Below are 25,955 nucleotides of genomic sequence, written 5' to 3'. Positions count from 1 at the left end.
TTGATTACCCGACCTTTGGTAATCTGACCATCTGGCATATCTGACCCCCCCCCTCCCCGGTGATGTCATTTGCTTTTATTTCTATCAAAAAAATCTTTGTTTTAGAACAACTTTTGAAAACGGGGAACTCTGTGCCTTTGTTTATGCATTGTCTTCTGTATTATCGGACATCGGGTTGGTCCCATTTAGGTCAGATAACTGAGACTATACTATATTGAAAATGCCAGCTTAACTTTATGTGTGTAGCTTAATCGGATAAAATTCTATTTCTTAACTTACAGATTTGAATGCATAGTTATGTGGAATTTGGCTGAGGTTTTGCTGCTTTCCATAAAACTTCTGACCCTGCTCTCTCTCTCTTGACCCGATACATTTTGGCTGTGCACTTATCTGGCCAAAATGTATCCCTTCACTGGTCAGATAAAAGGCTTTTGAATGTTAACCACCATTTTTAGGGTAACAATGTTTTCAGCTGGCAAAGCACCACAATTTTCTTTTTACACTGTAGTACAGGTTAATATGTGGTATTGTATGCGCCTGAATATTAAATGCCTAGTCGCGGCTATCACTCCATTAAGAATCTGGTTACATCAACACATTGTTTGTAGAGGACATGATCAACACTTTAGCTAAACAACTCCATTTAGTAAACCAAAACAAACAAAAAGAAACCCCAAAACACTTTTCAGGTGTCATCAGGACGACTTTTCACCTGGACAAAAGTATTAACATTTTGTAAGTAGAGTCAAGGTAACCTTCTTTATAATGTCTCTGTGACGGATGGCCAACATGAAGGAACTTCAACAGGATGGGCCAAGGTCTGGAAGCATGATAAGCAGGCCGTACTCTTTCTGCTCTATCCCATCATGATGCTGGAGTTCCTTTCTGCTGTGTATATTTGTAAGCATTCCGCCTTAATAGACTTCTTTTTTTGCTTTGGGCAGTTAATAAAATGTAATAAACTTGAACCTATATAAATATCTAGAAGTAGAGGAAGGAGCAACAATCCAGCATAAATTGAGAGAAAAGATTAGTATAGAATATTACATAAATTAAAATTAAACAAGCCACCAGTCAGCTTATTATCCCCATACAGCTTTGAAACTGTAGACTGGCCTCTTAAATTGGATGAAGTACAAAAAAAAAAAGGTTGAAATGCGAACGTAAAAGGTCCAGAATCTGGTTCCATAATTTAACTTGGACAAGAAATTCATGAGCAGTAGAATAAGTAAACATCCACCAGTACCATAGGAAAGAAAGCAATAGAATTTGCATATCATGAGGGAAAAACACAAAGGAAAAGTGGCAAACACAAATAAAGTGGGAAATAGAAGTATTATTCCAAAAAAGTGTGTGTCAATCAAACCCAGGCACATGAATGGTTATGGAGAGGTGAACTGAAACCTAATGATGAGGGATTGACAATTGCAGCACAGGTCAGTGGAGTACAGACAAGATGGTTAAGCCTCTAAATTGTGTGGAGAAGAGAAACAGAGCAGTCCCGAGGGTTGTGCAAGGTGCAAGGGAGAGAGGGGCACAAAAATTGGTCCTCGTTCATGGTCTCCCTGTGGTAGCTGCAGTGCAGTAGGGGGGCAATCCCGGCTTGGGATGCTCCCGGTAAGAAGACCCTCAAGTATCAAGAAATGCAGTCAGAAACCAAAAGATACAGAAGTACATCCCACAAGCCTGATTAAAAATCATTTTTAAGCACATCTTGATAAGTTGCCTATACACATTCTATCATATGGGCTTAGGAAAGAAGTGCTCTTTGGCACGATTTAAGTATTACTGCAAGCATCAGCAATAAAACTGAAATATTTAGATCACACTCTACAAACCTTAGTATGTGCAAAACTAACATTTGGAAATATTAACCCCCCCCCCCAAAAAAAAAAAATAAAAAAAAAATGGTGAAATTAGTACAGGGACTCTCAACCCAGTCCTTGGGACATACAGTGGGGGAAATAAGTATTTGATCCCTTGCTGATTTTGTAAGTTTGCCCACTGACAAAGACATGAGCAGCCCATAATTGAAGGGTAGGTTATTGGTAACAGTGAGAGATAGCACATCACAAATTAAATCCGGAAAATCACATTGTGGAAAGTATATGAATTTATTTGCATTCTGCAGAGGGAAATAAGTATTTGATCCCCCACCAACCAGTAAGAGATCTGGCCCCTACAGACCAGGTAGATGCTCCAAATCAACTCGTTACCTGCATGACAGACAGCTGTTGGCAATGGTCACCTGTATGAAAGACACCTGTCCACAGACTCAGTGAATCAGTCAGACTCTAACCTCTACAAAATGGCCAAGAGCAAGGAGCTGTCTAAGGATGTCAGGGACAAGATCATACACCTGCACAAGGCTGGAATGGGCTACAAAACCATCAGTAAGACGCTGGGCGAGAAGGAGACAACTGTTGGTGCCATAGTAAGAAAATGGAAGAAGTACAAAATGACTGTCAATCGACAAAGATCTGGGGCTCCACGCAAAATCTCACCTCGTGGGGTATCCTTGATCATGAGGAAGATTAGAAATCAGCCTACAACTACAAGGGGGGAACTTGTCAATGATCTCAAGGCAGCTGGGACCACTGTCACCACGAAAACCATTGGTAACACATTACGACATAACGGATTGCAATCCTGCAGTGCCCGCAAGGTCCCCCTACTCCGGAAGGCACATGTGACGGCCCGTCTGAAGTTTGCCAGTGAACACCTGGATGATGCCGAGAGTGATTGGGAGAAGGTGCTGTGGTCAGATGAGACAAAAATTGAGCTCTTTGGCATGAACTCAACTCGCCGTGTTTGGAGGAAGAGAAATGCTGCCTATGACCCAAAGAACACCGTCCCCACTGTCAAGCATGGAGGTGGAAATGTTATGTTTTGGGGGTGTTTCTCTGCTAAGGGCACAGGACTACTTCACCGCATCAATGGGAGAATGGATGGGGCCATGTACCTTTCAATTCTGAGTGACAACCTCCTTCCCTCCGCCAGGGCCTTAAAAATGGGTCGTGGCTGGGTCTTCCAGCACGACAATGACCCAAAACATACAGCCAAGGCAACAAAGGAGTGGCTCAGGAAGAAGCACATTAGGGTCATGGAGTGGCCTAGCCAGTCACCAGACCTTAATCCCATTGAAAACTTATGGAGGGAGCTGAAGCTGCGAGTTGCCAAGCGACAGCCCAGAACTCTTAATGATTTAGAGATGATCTGCAAAGAGGAGTGGACCAAAATTCCTCCTGACATGTGTGCAAACCTCATCATCAACTACAGAAGACGTCTGACCGCTGTGCTTGCCAACAAGGGTTTTGCCACCAAGTATTAGGTCTTGTTGCCAGAGGGATTAAATACTTATTTCCCTCTGCAGAATGCAAATAAATTCATATACTTTCCACAATGTGATTTTCCGGATTTAATTTGTGATGTGCTATCTCTCACTGTTACCAATAACCTACCCTTCAATTATGGGCTGCTCATGTCTTTGTCAGTGGGCAAACTTACAAAATCAGCAAGGGATCAAATACTTATTTCCCCCACTGTACATAGGCGGTCTATTTTTTCAGGATACCCACAATGAATATGCATGAGATAAATTTGCATGCAATGGAGGTAGGGCATGCAAATCTCCCATTGTGGGTATCCTGAAAAATCTGACTGGCTAGGTGTGTCCCGACGACTGGGTTGAGAACCCCTGGGATACAGTCTTGTAAAAGCATTATTACTATAGACAAGCTCCAGCTGCTTTATTTTTTTTACTCCCTAGTCCTTCAAGTCTCAGAAAGCAATGGACTCAGACCAGTTTGGTAGCTGGCCAGTAATATGAACACTGACCCATATTCCTATACATTACCACGACTCATCCCTACAGACTAGCAAGTCTCCCTGGTGAGCAGGGAATTTTACAAAAGGATGTCCCAGCTAACCACTCCTTCAATACGCTCTTGAATGTTATAATTTATAGATGCATACAAACAAAGACACACAAGGACAAGTCTAAAATATACAGAGATAAAGCTATAACACCGATGTCTGCAATACAGTACACGAGAAACAATTAGTGCCGTTAGTTTTATGGCATTGAATCCTCCTACTTTAAGGGTCTAAACTGTTCTCTCTAGTGGGGTCAGCTGGCAGAACATTAACACCTCCCCTCCCCCCCTTACATAGATTTTTGTCTCAGCCAAAAAAAGTCTCAAGAAATACAAATGCACTACTTTAGTGGTGGTCTTGCCACCTGGAGCATCTGGATGGCTGCCAGTTCAAATCCCTGGAAGACCCAACTCAAACCCCTGAATGAAAGTTGGAAGTCTGCACTAATCAAGGTCGATGCTTTGTCATAGATCAGCTTAAGCAGACACGAGCTGACAAATTCATACGGAAGTCAAAGATTTCACGTGTACAGGAACGGTAGAATAATCTAACTCCGAGCGCTGCATGCTCCTGAAATGGTTATTACCCTTGACAAGCGTAGGACAAACTACTGTAATAGTCTGAAGATTTTGTAACGACAAGTTCAATGTAAGAAATGAAATACTTTCTGTGCAAAAGCGTACACTTACATAGTAAACAAGTCGGTGAATGACTCGTTCTATGACCTTCTTTCGGTTGATGAGATCTTCCTCCGAGTCTATTTCGGACTCTATTTCTTTCAAATACCAATTGATGAGTTCACCCCTCTTTAATGCTAAATCATCATCATCTTCTGTTAAGGAAAAGACAAAAAAACCCAGATCAAAAAAACATTCCAGCAATTCACGTTGGAAATGCTGCTGTGAAACCAAATAATGAGGGTGGTACTGGCTGGTACTGCATTCAAATCCCAATTCAATGAATGGTTAAAAACTGCTCTGCTGTTCACAAGAAATCCTGAGCTATGATTTCAAGACTCCCCCCTTATCACCGACTCTGTGTGAACCTGCATAAGTCAATTTCTCCCTGTGATTCACAGCCTTTAGATTCAGCCAAACTTCACATCTTCATTCACTTCAGTGAACATTCCACAGATGCAACCTGCACATCCCCATGCAACTCCCATCGGCAGCAAGCAGCTAAGAACCCAATGGCAACATGAACAGAGCAGCCAGAGTACAATCATAACCAAAAGGCCCAGATGCATCAGGTTTCTAAGAAATTTGGATTAACCTGCATGGAGCAACCATGGTTATAAACGTCATCATCATTCAGCATAATTAGCCAGATATTTTGGCTAATAGCAGTATTAGTTTTGCTGGCTGTAAAGATTATGACAAATCTCGGCAGTAGGACACAGGAGGGGGACTAACTGCTGGATTTAGGTCAGGTCTTTTGAGAATTAATATATGTCTCTTGTGGCTGGATAAGGTACTACTGAACTGCAATGTATAAAGTTGGCACAAAAAAATAAAAATTTAATTTAAAAACTGTCTCCATCACCTACGGCAGCTATGAAACCTCTCTGCATGTTTTGGAAAGACGAGTCTGACCACAGTGGTCCATAGCATCACGACTAGACTATTGTAATGCCCGGTACACTGGTCAACCCAAACAGTTTGCATCATCTCCAACTAATTGAGAATGCTGCAGCACAACTGATAGGAGGCTGCAAACGGTGTGACCACATCACACCCTTCCTGCAAAAACTACACTGGCTACCAATACCTTACAGGGCTAAATTTAAGACTCTTTTCAAGGCCCTCAGACAAAATGGGCCAGAGTACTTAAAGAATAAGTTAGCCCTTTACACACCTTTTTTTTTTAGGTCTGTAAGGTTCTCTCAAGGAGCATCTCTATCTGTCCCCTCATCAAAAGAAATTATACAATGTGATACCCGCCAGTGAGCTTTCTCAGGAGTAGCTGCCGTGCTCTGGAATTTACTCCCAGAGGGGTTACCAATAACTCGAGACTACTAAATGTGCTTATTAGATATTCCATCATTATTATGTTTGCATCTTATTATATCTCTGTTACTTGAATTTCAGGGCTATAGCTGTGCTAATGACTTACATTCTGTATATTTTTTGATCCTGTTTCGTGGTAGTCTTATTATTAGGTTTCAATTTGCTTTTTTCAAGTTTCCTCTTTCATTGTATTTATGTTTATACACTTGTACATTTTACTATTGTTGTGCTGTTAACAGAATTGTAAGTTTAATGCTAAACTGTACCTACTGTACACCGCCTTGTGTGAATCACTTCATAAAGGCAGTTAATAAATCCCAATAAATAAATATATACACAACGCATGACAATAAGGCCTGGAATATCTACCAGATGAGATGGTTGTGGTCAGCAGTGAAACAGAATTTAACTATGTTTGAATAGATATAGAGGGCAGCATTAGGACAAGGGTTGTGTAGTTTGGGGTAAAGAAAAGGGAAGTGGTGTTGGTTTAAAACACATGCTTGTCGACCCAATGTGGTAGAAAATCCGAAAGAAAAGACAACTTGAGCAGGTGGGACGGACCTGTAGATCTTTTACTCATCTACTTGCTACTACGTTGAAGAAAACCTTTACTAAGGTATTCTTTATATGCTCAGTCAAAATGAGCTCTTACCTTCCTCTGCTTTTCGCAGATGTTGAACAAGCAAGTTGGAAATTCTTCTGTACTCGGAAAAAGTCAGCCTCATGGAGGGCTTGGGTTCACTGTCTCTGCCGACATCTTCAATATGACCATTAATCCCATTCACAACATTGGGAACCTCAGCATGTCCTAGGGACCAATTTAGAAAAAAGTCCAAGAACTGGTTAAAAGACAAATAGAAGAGAGTCATATCTGTGGGGAGGGGCGGGGGAGGGTGTGTGTGTTATTCTTGGCCCTAAATTCACATTACAGCAAAATGTAAGCTCAGGCAACTCACCATTGATTCCATTTTGGTCTGGCTGTTCCATTTCCTCTTCTACCTCATCTTGATCTAAATTGACATCAGGAGTCTCAACACGGATAATAGATTTATTTAATAATCTAAATGCTTCTTTTACATGTTTCGGTTGCACCTGAAATTTAGGAGCAAAACAAGCACTATGAAGCACTATATGTGTTCCTATATAACAACGATATATGGGATTATAATACGTGGCACTATCCAGCATTTATAACCCAACTTCAAAAATGCAGCTCCAAGCTTATTCCATCTTTCAATTTATTGCATTTTATCCCCAATGCAAAGCCTATTATCTGCTGAAGCTGCAACCTTGCATACAGACAAAGACTGCTGACAAGGGTCCCAGTATGCTAAAATGACAAGGTTATCATCAGTGTTGACGTCATGGCCAGGACTCTTGGAATTACCCTTTCAGATGGAGAAACGCTGTGGCTGGCAAATTGCACATCGTTTATGAAACCCCGGCTTCTTGTCAAGGTGACTCCTTCGATGTGGTGCCAGTGAGATAATCAGTTGTCTTTGAAGCCACAATATTTGGTGTAAACAAAGTTGTGTGTGTCATCCCCAAGGCCAGAATGTAAGTCATTAGCACAGCTGCAGCCCATGATTTCCATATAAAAAGAGGCTATTATCGGAGGCAAGGGGGCTGCTGTGTTAACATTCCATCCAAGGAGCAGACTGTGCTGAAGCTGATTGAACATCTGAGGAACACACCGGCTAGAAGTCTCCATCAGGTTGCGTGTGTGCCACATACTTTTGTATAAGTGCTGTGGGCTCAGTGTGACTCTCTTACTTAGGAGTCTAGTTAGGGATTTATGTGCGTTTACTCTGAGCTGTTTCTATAAGATTTCCTGTGTCTATATTCTTGCCTTCTTTGCAAATTATCTTTACTGCTATTGTAAATAAGTACTGTATTTTAGAATACTTGGTTGTGGAGTTAGTTCTTACTATTTAGGGTACAGAGAGCTTGGATCTAAGGCTAATAAGGAAAAACATTAGCGTCTGACACTTTCCTCACCAAGGAGCCCTTTTACAGAGCTTACCACTTGCTCTTTCGGGACTACCACCAGCCCAATGCGGCTGCTGGCGGTAGTCTCGCCCTGAGGGCGCATCATTTACGGGTGAAACCATTTATGGGTGAAAAAGAAAACCCCTGGAAACGGCTTGCGTGGCGTTAACGGGGCAGTAATCACCACGTACTGCCCAGTTACCGCCAGGTTAGCGCAGGAGCCCTTATCGCCACCTCAGTGGGTGACGGTAAGGGTTCCCCGCTGCATGGCCATGTGGTAAGAGTTCTTAATGCATGGCCATATGTGTCTGGGGGCTTTTTAACCGCTGCGGTAACAAGGGCCCTGGCACGTGGGAAAAACAGCCCCTACCACTAGTGAAGGATCCTTTTTCCTGCAGCTTGATAAAAGGACCCCTAAGGCTAGTATTACTAGAGACCTATTCCTTTTAGAATTTATGCTATTATGTAGTCTCAACACAGTTTTCTTACAAAAAGTCAGGAGGTCCAGCTATGCAGTGGGCTACGAGACAGACAGAAAAAGAAAACTTCCAGAAGGCCAGCTGTATCAATCTGTGGGAGAAAAAAAAGCTGAGGCCCATCACCTCATCACTGCAGTGCATCCTGGCCATGGATTCTGAAAGACGGATCATACTCTCCAGCTGGCGTACGGTGATCCTCCAGGAGGACTTGGTCACCCCAGAGCCATCCCTCTGCCGGAGACGCTTATACTGCTCAACAATGAAATCCTCAGACTCTTTAGAGATCTGTGGGAACAAAGCAGAAGAATGAATATGCTTCCACCATCCTAATTAGAAAATATCTCACTCACTCAATAAAAAGAAACCCCCATCTATATAAGAGAGATCTCTGTTAAGTGGAATAATTAATCATTAAACAGGACGACAGGCTTTCTGAAGAGCCCGGCAGAAATCACTCACACACACTAGTGAAAAGCAGTGGCCACAACTTTTTATGGTTGCCACTGGACCTCTGCCTTGGTGCTCTTCTCTGTGGACTAACGAATCATAAAACATGAGGCAGAGGCTGAATCCAGGTCCTCTGGTGAGAAAGCAGTAATAGGACACAATTCATCTGCAGTCTTTCTCCTTCACCACCAGGAAAGGGTACCTGTGTTTTTATCTGGAATGTGCATTTATTGCTTGCCTTAGAACGGTGGTTCTTAACCTAGTCCTTGAGACACACCCAGCCAGTCAGGTTTTCAGGGTACTCACAACGAATATGCACAATTTGCACGCACTACCTGCACTGTATAAAAATCAGTCATGCACATTCATGTGGGTACCCTGAAAATCCAATTAGAAGGGTGCATCGACTGGGTTAAGAACCCCTGCCTTAAAAAGAACATAAGAGCATAATAGCTATACTGGGTCAGACCAATGGTCCATCTAGCCCAGTATCCAAGTCACAATCACCCGACAGAAACGATTCTGTACTGCCAATCCGAGGAGTGGCTTAGTGGTTAGAGCACTGAGTCTTGCAATCCAGAGGTGGCCGGTTCAAATCCCACTGCTGCTCCTTGTGATCTTGGGCAAGTCACTTAACCCTCCATTGCCTCAGGTACAAATGTAGATTGTGAGCCCTCCTGGGACAGAGAAATATCCAGAGTACCTGAATGTAACTCACCTTGAACTACTAGTGAAAAAGGTATGAGCAAAATCTAAACAAACAAATAAAGATTCTAGAATTTTAAAGAATAATAAGATTCCATGCAGAATTTCAAAGTGTAGCAACATTCCATGTAGAACCCCAAAAAGTAACAACACACTTTGGGGTGGAGGAGTGGCTAGAGCACCAGTCTTGCAATCCAGAGGTAGCTGGTTCAAATCCCACTGCTGCGCCTTCTGATCTTGGGCAAGTCACTTAACCCTCCATTGCCTCAGGTACAAATGTAGATTGTGAGCCCTCCTGGGACAGAGAAATATCCAGAGTACCTGAATGTAACTCACCTTGAGCTACTACTGAAAAAAGTGTGAGCAAAATCTAAATAAATAAATATTGGAGAGTCTACATGGAATGTTGCTATTATTGGTGATTCTACATGGAATGTTGCTGAGTGGAGGAGTGGCCTAGTGGTTAGAGCACCGGTCTTGCAATCCAGAGGTGGCCGGTTCAAATCCCACTGCTGCTCCTTGTGATCTTGGGTAAGTCACTTAACTCTCCATTGCCTCAGGTACAAACTTAAATTGTGAGCCCTCCTGGGACAGAGAAATATCTAGAGTGCCTGAATGTAACTTACCTTGAGCTACTGCTGAAAAAGGTGTCAGCAAAATCTAAATAATAAATAAGAATCCTGGAGCAAGAAGTGGCTCCCCCGTGTCTTTCTCCTCCAGGAACTTGTACAAACCTTTTTTGATTTGTAGAAGTCTTTATTAAGCATTGCATAAGTAAAACATTACATACTCAGCTCGATACAATACAATATTCCTCACATGTGGTGGGTCAGACAGTGAGTACTTAGCAGAAGAATGCTCCAACCCAATAACAATGCTATAACAGTTACTTATTATACTTCAAAATTTTTTTCAGTTTTGTTTTATATAAATCCACCTTTACCCGTATCCTGCCCCCCCCCCCTCCTCCTTCCCTTCCATTCTATTAATACACCTTTTATCCAGAGCACACTTTTAAAAAGGGTTCCCAAATCCTTTTCCATTTGGGGAGAGTTTTTCTCTTCACAGCAGTCAATCTCTCCATCTCACATATGTAGCACACTTTGGTTAGCCATCTCATCATTGGGGGCACCAGCCGTGATTTCCAATTTTGTGCTAAATGTACTCGGGTCGCATGCAGAGAGCCTCTCAACAAGAGCCACTGATCAGATGTAAAGCGCTCTGGCCTCTTCCCAAGCAAGAAGATCAAAGGATGCCATTGTACAAACCTTTTTTAAAAAACTCAGATACGCTAACCACTGTTGCCACATCCTCCGGCAGCAAATTCCAGAGCTTAACTATTTGTTGAGTGAAAAAAAACAAATATTTCCTCCTATTTGTTTTAAAATTATTTCCATGTAACTTCATTGAATATCCCCTGGTCTTTGTACCTTTTGAAAGGGTTGACAAATTTTTGATTCTCCTAGGATTAAATAAATTCATTGCTCCAGCTGGTACTAAGAGGAAAGTGAAATTCAAATTCCACTGTAGAACAGATAAAGGGACCTAAGGAGAGGGTAGATGTACCCAGATATATGAACAATTGGTGAAATAAGATGCACGTCATAGCTTTTCCACAGAAGTCCCTTCAAGACCAGGTCTGAAAGTACTTGGCACAGGATTACTTCTTCCCGCCTGGTCAATACTTGCCCCACACCTACACTCTTTTGGAGTGGAGTAGCAGCCTAGTGGTTAGTGCAGCGGACTTTGATCCTGGGGAACTGGGTTTGAATCCCACTGCAGCTCCTTGTGACTAAGCAAGTCACTTAACCCTCCATTGCCCCAGGTACGAATAAGTACCTGTATATACTACATAAACCGCTTTAAATGAAGTTGCAAAAACCACAGAAAGGCTGTATGTCAAGTCCCATTTCCTTTCTCCTTTCCTGCAAAGGTCAAGTGATCTATAAATCTTACCTTTGGCTTAAACTGTCGTGCAAAAAGCAGATACCTTCTAATGTCATCTAAGGAATACACACGATCGATGGATTCTTCAAGTCTGGAATGAAGATCCACAATGCGCCTGGCAATGGCATAATCTGTGACCTGAAACCAAAGTAGGAGCCAGAATTATTGGCCAAGCATAGAACACCAGAAATATTTCCGATAGATCCGGGGGGGCTGTGCATTTTCTTCCCCCCACCCCCCCCACCCCTGTGCCTGTGAGCTCAGGAAACGTTTAGTGACACATAGAACAAACAGTTGCACATTTAGGTGAAGTTTGAATATGTGGCCTCTGTCTGGGTTCTCTGGAGATGTTATAAGAATGATGATCTTATTTTGTTAACTGTGAAAAGTGGCTAGGGCAAGTACAACATTTCCATTTCATCAACTAACACTTGCTCTTCCAAAAAGTTAAAAAACATCTTTTACCCCTCAGTAAAACTACAGTTTTGCTGTAAATGAGTCCTCTGATAAGTTCGCCTTCCTGCTTTTTATGCCTTTGGGTTTTCCTGGTTTTTTTGTTATGTTCTCACAGCTTTACCATAGCACTTTAAACTCATACCTATCTTCAATGAAACTTCCACCCACTAATCTGCCTTTGAGATCCCCCCCCCCCAATTCTTAGTGCTTATCCTTTTTGATTTATCCTGACTCCATTACAAGCACCAAAAAGTGCAACCCTACACATTGTGCTTTTTCAGGATATCCATAGTGAATATGCATGAGATAAATTTGCATATGCTGGGTTTCCAATGCATGCAGGATTTCGCATGTGTACTCATACTAACTTAATTGGCTGAGGGGTCTCCAGGCCAGGTCTGAGAAGCCCTGATCTTACAGGTATCTGGCTAGCACTACATATAATTTGTATGACTATAAAAGTGCATGGTAGCAGTCATCCTGCTAAGACCAGAGAAAATACTTACAGCTGCTGCAATGAACCACTATCTGCTAACACATTAGATAACGGCAGATAAAGATCAATTGGCCCCCTCCTGCCAGGTTACTCCAGTCCACACAGTAAAGATATGATTTAACTGCAGCCAAAGCTAGCCTTTCCACTAGGCAGAGTAGAACAGCAGAAGTCAGGGAAGTGGCACAGCATGACACAGGCAAGACAGCTGTAGGTATTTCTGAGAACCCATGTGACTCAATGTCTGCTGTGACCCATCCCCTCTGAAGGAAGTTTGGGTCAGCAAGCCTTGAACAGGTGCTCAAACACCCTATAATGTATTCAGGGTGGTAGCAAGAGTGGCAGGAGGAAAGGACGGACAGGGATGCTGGACATGTTAGACTGTACATCGACTTGAGTGACTCTCTTCATAAAGATGGTTAATAAATTCCAATAAATAAATTAGATAGACTATGGGGATGGTGGGGTGGGGGAGACCCTACAAGGCTGAAGGTTCACATAGGGCATCAGATGTTCTGGGGCTCCCTGGTGTCAGCTGTATAAGATTGACTGGGCTACAGGATATTGTTCTTTACCCAAGTAAGTTTTGCTACATTTGGGGCTGGCTGAAGGGGTTCTGGCACCCTGAGCCAACTTATGCTTTGTCACCTCCACCTTGGAGCCCACTTCAGATTCCTTCCAGTCAGCTCCCTCCATGCTCACCAGCACGCATGCATCAGGTCCTTAGCATGTCCTTTCTTGCTAATATTTAATGCATTGCTCTGCTCTGGCACCACTGCAGGTTTAAAATGTGAAAGTCTTCAGAAAACGAAGTCCAAATCCCAAAGGAAACAAGCAGCAAAAAAAAAAAAAAAAAAAGGGGTGGGAATGACCAGACCAATGAAACAGGATATTCTGTTAAGTCTTTTACTGTTGGCATCCACAGAAAATAGCACAAATTTAAAGCTTTGAACAGTCAAATGTTTGTGCAGCGCTACGCACACCTTGTAGCGCTATAGAAATGCTAAATAATAGTAGTAGTCAAACACTGAATAATTTTCTATACATGGTCCATGTTGCAGCCTTAGACTTCATCAGTTGTCCAGGCAAATAAATAAAAATGTATCAAAGTAACAATCAGTGTTAGATCACCAAGGTCTAAAACATGAAATGTAGATGCTAACGGACAGCAAGCAGTATATACAACTGCGTACTGTTTATTTGCCTCGAATCCTGATGAAGGCTACGGCCGAAACACGTATAGTGTAGAGTCCATTATTCAGTGTTTGACTATTCAAAACTTTAAATCTGTGCTATTTTCTGTGGATGCCAACAATAAAAGACAGAATATCCTGTTTCATCGCTCTGGTCATTTACACCCCCCCTTTTTTCTGATTTTGGTTTAAAATGTGAGCCAAGGTACCTCCTGTTTCTAGCATGAAAAGAAAAAGCACCAAGAGATTTCAAAAACGGGAGGTTCTTTTATTCCACAGCGTAGATCAATCTTGCACATCAATGACCCGACACGGGCCATGTTTCGATGCACAGTGCCAGAGTCAGGGGTCATTTGATATCAAAAGTCCAAAATGAACATACCCAGCATCTCAGCTGAAGGCAAAAAAAAAACAGGAACCTTGTCCAAATACTGTATAGAGATCCTAAACATGATATAGCCTTGTGAGTCTAAAAACAGAGCCTCAAAGAACAAAGCCACTCAACCATGCTGTGGGTGGAATGTGATCGGAGCTTATATTTATAGACACAATTTGAAGGGGGGGGGGGGAAATGCACAAATCCCCCTCTGCCATCTTTCCACCCCATCCACCTGTGCACACATCAAGCACAGATTCTAACAAGATCAAACAACTTTATATGCAGAAAATTAGACTAACCTCATTACATTCATCCACCAGAATAAAGAAGAGGTCAAATCTGGACATGATGGGTGCTGTCAAGTTTACATTCTGTTTCAGAGACTTTGCTCTGTCGTATCGGCCACCCACTGGGTTTGCTGCCGCCAAGATAGAAGTTCTAGCATTTAACGTAGCCTGACGAGAAAAAAAAAAAAAACAACAGACATGAGTCTGGCATTTAAAGCTCAGCACCAGCAATGGGTATCAGTCTAATGAGAGAATTACTGAAAGCTACCTTGACGCCTGCTTTGGTAATGGAGATGGTCTGCTGTTCCATGGCTTCGTGGATAGCCACCTGATCCCGGATATCCATCTTGTCAAACTCATCAATGCAGCAAACACCCTGAGAAGACGTTACAAAATCTTACTCTATGGGTTAGAGAGAAAAAGGCCAAGCACAGATCAGCCAAGTTTTAACCCTGACCCCACACTCAGATAGATGAACTCCTGCTGAGGTCAACAGGATTGTCTACGACATCAGATCTCAAATCTGTCCTCGGAGGAGCACCAATCAACCAAGCTTTCAGAATAAATGAAATAATATATGCAAATGTACGTTATAATACATTAATAGAAATCTAAGAACTATGTTAGATAGAAATCAACATTCAGGACAGTAACTGTCGTTCTACAGTCCAGGTTGTATTCTTCCCAACCTGATGTTTGAAAGAAATAAACACTAGGTGTTCATATTGTCTGCATGTCTGGAGGTAAAATAACACTCCAAAAATGTAAAGAAAAGGGACCAAATTAGATGCGAGGGAAACCAACCCCAAAACAGTGAAAGATTGGGGGGGGGGGGGGGGGGACCCCCAAAAAGAGCCAGATCAGACAGGGAGTTCCAGAGAAAGGTTTCCTAAAATATAGTCCATTGCTTTTCTAGCAGAGGAGCAATTCCAGCTTCTACAGCACATAATGTTAACGTCACTCCTTTTAAACTGCCTCTCCCTGTCACAGACACAAAGAGGAACTGGAAGTAATTTTATATGCTTTCCCCACTTTGCTCTCCCCCCCCCCCCCAAATCATCTCTCCATGCTGCCACAACCCTATCCCTGCTGGTATTTTTAAAAAAATTTTCTTACATTTGTACCCCACGCTTTCTCACTCATAGCAGGTTCAATGCAGCTTACATATTATATACAGGTACTTATTTGTACCTGGGGCAATGGAGGGTTAAGTGACTTGCCCAGAGTCACAAGCAGCTGCCTTGTGCCTGTAGTAGGAATCGAACCCAGTTCCCCAGGACCAAAGTCCACCATTCTAACCACTAGGCCACTTCTCCACCTATGTATTTCATTTATGTGACTGAACTTTATAATTTTTTTTAATGGTTGTTGTCACGAAACGCTTAGCACCCGCCTGGAGTTAACCGTGCGACCACCTGGAGGGTCTGTCCCCAGGAATGCTCAGGCCCACCTGCACCTGGGCATGTGCTCTATACTAGCACCCTCCACCCCACTGACTTGGTCCCACTTGCCTCTGGGTGAGTCTCCCATTCTCAAGTTATTCCATGGTTATTTCTAATCTCAGGGGTCCCACAGTTCCTGGAAAGCACCCACAGACCCAACACACAAACCACCAGGATTCTTAGTCAATCCAGGACAACAGAGCCAATAAACTAACAAGGTTTACTGTCACAGAATTAGAACAGTAAACCATATACAACAGATGGAAAAGTAACAGGCAATAACAGGTAACTGAACAAGGATCAATATTAAAACTGTCTAAACACTGTCTCTACTTGGGTAGTGCCTGAGGAATTTCAGGAAATTAACTGCTCACAAGTCTTGAACAGGATCTCAGGACAGAGATGTTTACCTCTGTGATCCCACACTGAGACTACAAATTACATCACAGCTCAGGTGGGAAAAAAAATGGTCACTTCTCTGTCTTTTCTTTTATTTGTAAAGCTGTTAGACAGTCACCATCTGCTGGCCAAACAAGGGACATGCACTAGGGAACAAATGTCATACATTCAAATCACAGACATAAGTTCCCTGTAAAATGACACCTAATGACTGAACCATGTAGTTTGCTGCTGGTTGCTGTGTGTGTGTGGCTTTTTATTGGTGGAGAAACACAATAATAAGTGATGATGTGGGACATTGGCACCCTCTGGTTGAACTGTAAAACCCATCCTTTGAAATGTGTTAAGTGACACCTAATGGTTTGACAGAGGACTGCGATGTGGGAAGCGCTGGAAAGAGATGGCCGAGACTGGGTTAAAAGAGGAGTATTTGCTAGGGAGGATGTATGAGCAAGATGGAGCACTGAAGGAGGGAGACAAGAGCCTGAGAAGGGGAAACAGACAAGTGAATGTGGGTGGGGGGAGGGATTGTCATTCACTGAGTCCTCAGTCTTTTGACAAAAGGCCACTCAACACGGGAAGCAAGATGAGAGGAAGTTGAGAGATACAGAAGAGAAGAAAGAGGGGGTGATAAGGACATGTGAAGGAGAAGACATATGGGAAAGAGGTGAGGAATGTGCGAGGAGCAGTAGGGCAGATTAACCTTTTGGCGGGCCCCTAGGCAAACAAGTGTTGAGTCCTCACCATAATTAATGCATTATAAAACCTCCAGAAACAGGTGTCCATGTGGTTCTGTCTGCAGAGGAAAACCAGCAGGAGCAAGCAGCAGGTAAGAAGCACCGTCTGTCAGCTACTCCCAGCTCACGTTATGTTTATGCTTATTATGGAACTTCATATACCACCTTATTTACAGTACAAGTCAAGGTGGTTCACAAAATATATACCAGATAAAAAGAAAGGAACTCCAAAAAAATATATAGGAAAGACACAATCATACAAAAGGAACCATTCAATAAAAACAATACAATCACAGCACTCTGTCAGAAGCCTACTCAGATGTAATAAAAGCATTAATTTCTCAAAACACTACATGGGCCAATTAGATCCCAAACCAGATGGTTCATAACCGTTAGCATGGATGCTCCCGAAGCTTCAGAGGAAGGAACTGCTTAAATTTCGATGCCCCTTACTTGGGTTATCTTTCCTGCTCTCCCGCTTTTCTGATTATATTATGACTTATGTACCGTAGAAGAATTCACTGTTTCTTTTTTAGGGGGGGGGGGGGGGGGGGAAGGGGGTGTTTTTTTTTTTTTTTTTTTTTTAACATGCTGGATGACGGGAAGGTTCATTTTTTGTTTGATCAGGTACACTGGTGCACCTAATTTATTCTTCAAACTTACTCAAATGCTCAACACTCGTAATACATTTATTCATGACCTCAACGGTGACTCTTTTCACATGAGCCATGTACTCATGACTCGCTTGCCTCCTCATTGGTAAAACATTTTTATTACACTTAGACTGAACACTTTATCATTATAGCTAATTATTGTTGATAGCAATTTACTCAATATTTGAATCAGCTTGTATCCGATATCCAGATCCGCTGCCTATATGGACATGTTTTGCTAGGCAAGGCTTGAAAGCCTAGTATTCACTCCTCAAGGCATCTTACCTATCTATTGTTCAGCATTTGCGAAGGCTGCGCTTCTTTTGTTTGTCGTCTATACAATTGTTAGACCATATCAGACCAGGAAGGTTAGGGGGTGGGAAGAGGCGATAGTAAGAAACATTGTTCTCTGTTACTTTGATTTCTTTATTGATATACTAGTAAAAAAGGCCCGTTTCCGAAACCAATGAAACGGGCGCTAGCATGTGGCTTTTTTTGTGTGTGTGTGTGTGTGTGTGTGTGTGTGTGTGTGTGTGTGTGTGAGGGTGCGGTGTGTGTGCAGGTTGTTGATGTGTGTCTTTTTTTGTTTTGTTTTTTGCTTGGGGGTTGGGGGATGTGCTGTGCTGTCCTTGGTCGCTGTTTGCTGCTGGCTGGGTCGCGGGTAATCCTTCCAGCTGGGCCGCAGCTTGTCCTGTTCGTCCACGTCCCAGATGGCGACGGGCACGTTGTTTTCCGGCTCCTCTGACTCCATGTCAAGCGATCCCAAATATAGTCTTTGCTATGGGCCCTCTGGCACTCTTCAGTACTGGCATTAGGCATTTAAAACTTTATCCCCCCCCCCCCCGGTCTATTTTTGCACATACCCACAGCAGGAATATTCTCTCGTTCTAGCGCTGGTTCTGTGCTCTCCGTGCTGCACAGATAATGAGCCATTCTGCTGGGGAATGCTCCTCCCTTATTGTCACGTAGTTTCCTCTGATTGGTCCATCTTACGTTGCCTAGTGTTGCCTGGGAACGGTGTTGTGATGGTCCTTTGTGTTTCAGAATGTTGAGGGTGTTTTTTCTGATTGGTCCGTCATGCGAGGGCGGGGCAGAGAGACATGGCCAGTATTGTGGCTTCACCACCATGAATCCATGAACCCTTCAGGGAGTGACTGAGTGACTTCAGAACGTTGTCTTCAGAATGTTGAGGGTGAGTTTTATTATAGTAGATATGAAGTGCAAATGTTTCATTGTTCTGCTGATTTGTATGTGCAGTCCTCAAATTTAATAAAAACAGATTTAAATAAACATCGCTACTCTTGGAATTACTTTGCTGTGCATCCTTCTGTGACGCATACACACCTCTTTCAACAAGTTTGTCAGTTTTGCCTATGTGTTTTTTTGGTAAATACAGGAAAGTGCCATTTTACAGTGCTGCAGCTGCTTGATAAATTTGAGTAAAACACATAGTAATTGTTGCTGTTTTCGCTACCAAAATGTAGCTATGTTTTTTAAAATTTAAACTAAGTACTTACATTATCAGCTAACATCAAGGCTCCAGCTTCAATCACAAACTCGTGTGACTCCTCATCCTTCACCACTGCTGCTGTCAGACCAGCAGCGGTGGAGGCTTTGCCACTGGTGTACACAGACCGGGGACTGAATTCCTCCACATGCCTGGAGAGCAGAAAAAAAAACATGCAGGAGACATCACGAGACTGGTCCAAATCTGAGACCATCACTCGGTGTTTGCAAATATGAACGCACATTTTACAGGACACATGGTAAGGCAATATCAGCACTATTCGAAACCTGTTAGCAGCAGTGGCGTAGCTATGTGGGGCCACGGGGGCCTGGGCTCCTGTAGATTTGGCCCTGGACCCCCTTGCCAATGACCGTCTCGACCCCCCTCCCGCCGCCAACCCTCCCCGCCTACCTTCCGGCGCAAGGCTTCGTTCTGTTTCTGTGAGTCTGACGTCCTTCACGTGGAGTCCGACGTCCTGCATGTTACCTCATAGAAACAGAACGAAGCCTTGCGCCGGAAGAAGAGGACCTCGGCTGGCGGGGGTTGGGGTCCCCCGCCAGCAAAGGTAGGCCACGGTGGATGTCAAAATTGCTGTTGGTGGTGGTGGTGCCGGGGGGGGGGGGGGGGGGGGGGGTAAAATGTGCCCTCACCTCGGGCTCTGGACCCCCCCTCCCGCTGAAGTCTGGCTACGCCCCTGGTTAGCAGTTGTGGCAATTGTCAATGATATGGTGAAGTGAAAAGTGTTTCTCCTCTGAGGAGCTTCAATCAGTGCCAATTCCACTTTTTCTGTGGGAATATCATCCCCTAATGTGCTCCAGTGGCACTGCCAGGTCTTATAGTGCTGGGCATCTACATTACAATCAGTTCCATGCCTAATTAAAAGAGGTCTGTGGACTTTGCACTGGAATTGAGTGAACCCCTTGTCTACAAGGTGTACCCAAGGGGGAAGAGGGTATGATACAGCTGCAATGAACACTGCTGGCTTGCTGTGTGTGCACTTGAAGACAGGAGGTCTGAAGACAAATCCAGTCTGCTACACAGGGACTGTGAACCAAGGGAGCCCACTTCTGTTCCTTGTGATCCTGAGCAAGTGACTTTGGGCCTTATTCTATAAAGATTTTGCTCCTAAATTTACAAGCATAGTGTACCCTCGTAATTTAGCTGCATAAATAAGGAGTGTACATTTAGGAGCATAAAAAGTTTAGGAGCATAAACTTTATAATATAAGGCCCTTAATCCTTCATTGATTGTGAGCCTTCCAGGGACAGGGATATAGCCTACAGCACTTGACTGTAACTCGCCTTGAGCTACTACTGAAAAGGCAAGAGCAAAACCTAAAATTTTCTTTCCCATCTAAGCTATACTTAACAAATCTGCAAACATCATACTTGAGGAACTGGCTCTTGGCTGTGCTGGGATCCCCCACGACGCAGACATTGATGTCTCCACGCAGAGAGGTGCCCTCCATGGTGGTTTTGGGAACACCTCCAAAGAGCATGAGCAAGATACCTCGCTTCACCTCATCGTTACCTGCACCAAGAAATAACAAGCTATCAGCAACAATTACACATCAACACCTAGAAATGTGGAAAGTTTTACAAAACTCAAAGTTAAATTGTTCACTCCCGTCCTAGAACCTGGTCCAAACTCTTTGGTAGTGGTGTCAAACTGCAAACCCAGAGGGTCTCAGCAGTATGCAAATATTTCACGCATATTCATTACCTCTCCAAAAACGTAAGTACGTATAACACTTTCTAGGTGTCGAGGTTGTTTTTATTTAAAAAAAAAAAAAAAAAAAAAAGGAGGCACCGCTTTGGACTTTCCATGTAAGGGAGTAGTGTGACCAGCTTTTGCAGTCTCCCTGTCTTTTTGGACTTTCCATGAAAGCATCTTGTTTATAAAAATTATCCCAAATGTAAAAAGAGCGGACCAGATTGACTGCAGATGTTCAGTCTCTAGTGAAAGGCTATGTTTATTCATGCATACTCCAAATACTGCAGCAGCTGACGCTAAACAGAGTACGTGGAAAAGAACTCAAAGGGTGGGGTGGGAGGACAAACATTTAAGATACAAAACAACCCTCCAAATTAATTTTCTTCCATGACTAACTACTCCCAAATGATCTCCCTAACCCCTCCTCCTCCAAATGCAATTCCCCACCCCTTACCCAAAGGACAGCAGCAGCTATGGAATAATTCTAATCCTCATTCCTTTTTCCATGTGTGGTGGGAATGTGGGAAAATCGGTAGGTTCTGGAAAGATGTCAGGCCCTAGTGGGTTGGACATTTTCTATTGGGAGTGTCTGGCAAGTCTCCTTTAAAAAAACAGTGCCCCAGTCAACCTCTTACCGTGCACAGTAGGAAAAAGACTGGTGCACAGGTGGTGATACAGGTTTTTATCCTGGCTCATTTCAAACACCTTTTCCCACTCCTTCACAGACATCTGGTTCTTAATGCTCTCTGCGGTCTGTTCCTCATCGCGCAGCTCCTTTCCACCAAACTGAGAACAGGATCAGACAGAAAATGTATCTTGAGCCACACAGTCTTCATGGGTTACTAGAACATGTCAAAAAAATAGATACAACCGACTTCTCTCCATTTGTGCATCATGGCAGTCACCACCTCACCCCATTTTTGGTTGAGCTGGGGGTGAACTGGCAACTCTCCTTCCCAAGCTGCAGCTGGCCCTGCCCAATCATCCAATCTCCTCTCCAGTGGCGCAGCCAGGAATTTTCAACAGGGGGTGTGTCTCATACTACATTTCCCTCCTACCACCACATTTCTCCCTTCCCCACAAAGCTTTGTCTTTCTCTCTCCCTGTACCTTAAAATCACCTCCAGTCTTCACCCAGGCAGTGCCAGTGGCACTCATAGGCTGTCTGCGGCCTACACCGGGGCTCTCTCTCTGAACTGTCCCACCCCAAATTGTGTCAGAAGGGGCGGGACAGTTCAGAGAGAAAACCCCGGTGCATGCTGCAGGCAGCCTATGAGTGCTGCTGTTGTTGCGCAGGTGAAGACTGAAGGTGATTAAGGCACGTGGGGGTGGGAGGATGGGATGGCAAGAGCTTTGTGGGGACAGCAAGGGAAGAAGAGATGCATCAGGAGGGAGAAGGGCGAACACGAACCCTAAGTTAGGAAATATTAAAAGCCAAAAAGGTACAATTACATGGCTTCTGATTTGTAATAACCTCATTAATCACTCAATTTCTTTGCAGGTTATAAACACCTTCTTCTTAGGCCAAAAACCCCCCCTACAAGGTGGTCACTTCTGAGGGAGCCCGAAATCAGCCAAAAACTGGGAGGAGTCTATTGCCTGTATTGGAGAAGGAAAACCGAGGACTTGGTGATTAAAAAAAATAAATAAATAAAAGTTAGTGGTTTAATGGAGCCGGAGCTTATCAGAACCAGGATCCCTGACAGCAGGAGTCCTAGGCAGCAGGGGCCAGACGTCACAATCACCCAAATCCAGGTGGGGTCAATTATTTGGTCTCTTATTAAAATGTCAAAAGGCATTGAAAACTGAAGCGAGGGTAGACAGCACATCTGATTGGGCTTTTAAAAAAAAAAAAAAAAAAACACAACTCTTGTAGACTCAGGAAATAATAGTTTCACCTACTATATAAAAGTGTAGAGGTTATAACTTGGGAAAGGTTAATGGTTTGACTATGTTTTCACTGTAAAATGTTGAGCTCTGAAGCGGAAACCAAAGCCTACTGCAGTGGTTCCCAAACCTGGCCCTGGAGGCACCCCAGCCAGTCAGGTTTTCAGGATATCCACAATGAATATTCACGAGAGAGATTCGCATGCACTGCCTCCAGGATCAGGTTTGGGAACCAATGGCCTACCACTTTCTGGCCCTGTCTATTCAAAACTTGCTTGGGATCAAACTTGAAAGTAGGTTTTTAAAACCAGACCCGTAAAATGGCCAAGGAGACACCAGCTGGCTCCAACATATGGCTACAAACACTATACATGGATTTGTTTTTAGAACTTAAGACAAAAATTCTCTGTGGTCTTTAAAACTCTGTCAGACATCTCCGCCACATAATTTCTACATAGGACCAGCAACTGGTGCAACCTGTTAAAGGTTGACTGCGCCCGATGAAAACAAGATTCTTATCTTTCTCCGGCTGCAACCCCATTTGTGTAGCCACAGAAAGCATGCAACCCTCAGAGGCACAGACCAGGTTGTGATCCTAAATGCAGGTTTCACAACCCCATTTGGGGTCAGAACCATAGTTTGGGAAGCCCTGAAATATTGAACTCAGCATTTACCAGTTTGTCCCCAATTTTTTTTTAAACAGTTGACATCCTTGTTCTATGTTCAAGGGGGGGGGGGGGGAATAACTGAGCCAAATATTGGGGGGGGGGGGGGTCTAAAAAAAATCCACATGCAGTGTGTGGCTGTATGTTGGAGCCAGCTGGGTCCCTTTGGCTATTTTAAGGGGCCCCAGAGCTGCTGCCAAACAAGTTTTGACACAGGACTAGATCAGCACCCCTTCCCTTTCAATATTTTCTCAGACTCCTCCACCCTTTGAGAACTCACCCTTGGGTTTGTTGGGGCAACGTGGCACGCAAGGAAAACCAGCTTGTAGGCCAGGTCTCGGACACCCAAGGCTCGAAGCCCTCGGACACCTTCTGTCTCGTATCCCTCTGCACCACTGACCCGGGAGCCAGTTTCTGCACGCACTCCTGCACGACAGCACCAAAGAAATCACAGTCTGCTCTGAATACTCACACACAGAACAGGAGAGGGGAAAAAAAATCCAGACATACCAGGAGTTGACAGCTGAGATACATCTGGTACCACAATCAATGTGCCGGTGAAGTCGCATTTATCACCGGCCTGAGCAGACTCAACGGCCTCAGCACGTACAACCACCTCCAAGCTGCGAGGGATGCTGCCCCGGGGGAGCTCGGCCTGAGTCTCCTGTATACGGACCTAAGGAGGGAAGGCATACAGATTCATTTGGAGGCCATCTGGAAAAATAGCAAATACATCCAAAAAGACAGCCCCAGCAGTTAAAAAAAACAGATTTCATTTTTAAGAGAGCAAGCTTCATTAGAACAAGACGAAATTCTGCAACTGACAGTCTGCTACCCTGATTTTAACTTTTACTGCTGCAGGTTTTCCTGAAGCTGATCTCATAGCCAGTCAGGTTCTAGATATTCAATGAATACACCTGAGAAAAATCATATATACTGATTCTCCGAAGCATGCAAATTTCTCTCATAAACATTCATTATGGACATCCCTAAAACCAGACTGGCAGCGTGGCAAGGATGGGTTTGGGAAACCCTACACTACCAATTGTAACTGAACGCAATTGAGGGGACAATTATTACAGGGCCCATGAAAATCTCTGAAGGGCTTGGCGGAGCCTCCTCTTCCAAGCTTATCTGGATTCTCCGTCACTGCAAACCTGGATTTTCCTCTTATCTCTGTAAGATCACCATTATGGATGGAAATGATCACTGTGCTGTCTATAACCCTCCCCTCCTCTTCTCCCATCACTGTAGGTTTGTATAGGGTTACCATTTTGTGTCCTCTGAAAAAGACACATGCCACGCCCCCTGCCCCGCCCCATCACGCCCATACCCCGCCCCGCCCCTTTTGGGTCCTCGTTCCGCCCCTATTCCCCTCCCCCCGTCACATAGTCTCCTCCCCCGCCCCCCGTCACATACACCCCCCCCCCCCCCTTACTATCTAGCCCTGGTGGTCTAGTGACGTCTTTCCTGCCCGGAGCGCTGCCTGCCCTTGCTTGCATCCTCCTCGGTCTCGGCTGGGGATTCAAAATGGCCGCTGAGAGTTGAAGCGGCCTCGCGAGACTTCAACTCTCGGCGGCCATTTTGAATCCCCAGCCGACCGAGAAGGATGATGGACAAGGGAGGCAGCGCTCCGGGCAGGAAAGACGGGGCTCTTTCATGCCCCGAAGACGTCACTAGACCACCAGGGAACATGGTAGGGAAGGGGAGGGGAGACGAGACCAGACCCACGGCGCCGCCCGCGTTTGTCTAGAAATCCGGACAAACGTGCGTGCAGGCAAAATCCGCCGGACGCCCCGGACATGCCCTCAAAAAGAGGACATGTCCGGGGAAATCCGGACGAATGGTAACTTTAGGTTTGTAGTCGTTCGGAAAAGTGTGGTCATGCACACACCAGAGACCTTACTGAAACATTTAACCCTTGCATGCACACGTTGCTTTGACACACAAGGGTTCCTTGGTGAAATCAAGGACCCAGAGCACAATGCCATAATCTGAAGTCTTTCCACTTACCTTCTGAAAGTCAACAAATCGGGACTTATTAGTATCCAGCATAAACCTCCTGCGGTTGGCACACACCGGATTCCGGCAGATGTTGGGCTGTGTGTATTTAAACTGCTGTTCCACATCCTTGATCACGGTCTGACAGTCCAGGCACATGAATGTGCCGCTCACCAGTTCTGGGTGGACAGGGTGGGTCCGGACCACTTGACCACTAATCCGCAGCAAGGACCCCACCCGTGACGTGGTCAGTTCTCGAATTCTGTCAAAACAAAGAAACATCCAAGGGTGACGTGAGCTGCCTCTCCGCTACCAGTCACTCAAGTTTGAGAACAGTAGTATTGCCACAAGTCTTCAGATTATTATTTTTTTTTTTTTATTTGTACCCCGCGCTTTTTCCCCACTCATGGCAGGCTCAATGCGGCAGGCGATGGAGGGTTAAGTGACTTGCCCAGAGTCACAAGGAGCTGCCTGTGCCGGGAATCGAACTCAGTTCCTCAGTTCCCCAGGACCAAAGTCCACCACCCTAACCACATGTCTTTCTAAATTTGTACACTTAATTTAAAAAACTAAAAAGACCTAAGACACAGTAAGCATACATTCTCTAGCTGAGAAGGGGATCGTTAAGTCAATGGGGAAGGACTGCTTCTCTGTTCTGATACTGAGAAGAAAAAGAAAACATACTAGCTGCC

General features: G+C 44.1%; 1 protein-coding gene across 2 annotated transcripts in view; it reads right to left on the bottom strand.

The window, feature by feature from the left end:
- The window catches only part of MCM6 (minichromosome maintenance complex component 6), a 46,049-nt gene that overhangs the window by 1,208 nt on the left and 18,886 nt on the right, over positions 1-25,955 (bottom strand). Inside the window, exons 4-16 of one of the 2 annotated variants that reach the window (XM_030210126.1) lie at positions 25,276-25,525; positions 23,773-23,938; positions 23,543-23,688; positions 21,347-21,497; positions 20,387-20,528; positions 19,009-19,150; positions 14,529-14,636; positions 14,273-14,428; positions 11,462-11,590; positions 8,477-8,638; positions 6,842-6,977; positions 6,538-6,693; positions 4,566-4,708 (exon numbers count right to left, since the gene is read on the bottom strand). In XM_030210126.1, the coding sequence (XP_030065986.1) occupies positions 4,566-4,708; positions 6,538-6,693; positions 6,842-6,977; positions 8,477-8,638; positions 11,462-11,590; positions 14,273-14,428; positions 14,529-14,636; positions 19,009-19,150; positions 20,387-20,528; positions 21,347-21,497; positions 23,543-23,688; positions 23,773-23,938; positions 25,276-25,525 (1,987 nt within the window). The remainder of the gene's footprint in view (positions 1-4,565; positions 4,709-6,537; positions 6,694-6,841; positions 6,978-8,476; positions 8,639-11,461; positions 11,591-14,272; positions 14,429-14,528; positions 14,637-19,008; positions 19,151-20,386; positions 20,529-21,346; positions 21,498-23,542; positions 23,689-23,772; positions 23,939-25,275; positions 25,526-25,955) is intronic. The other variant, XM_030210127.1, reaches the window with a different exon arrangement.

This window comes from Microcaecilia unicolor, chromosome 7, assembly GCF_901765095.1.
Source record: "Microcaecilia unicolor chromosome 7, aMicUni1.1, whole genome shotgun sequence".
Lineage (NCBI taxonomy): Eukaryota > Metazoa > Chordata > Amphibia > Gymnophiona > Siphonopidae > Microcaecilia > Microcaecilia unicolor.
Note: the sequence above shows the minus strand (reverse complement) of the source record. Positions and strands in the feature narration are given on the sequence as shown.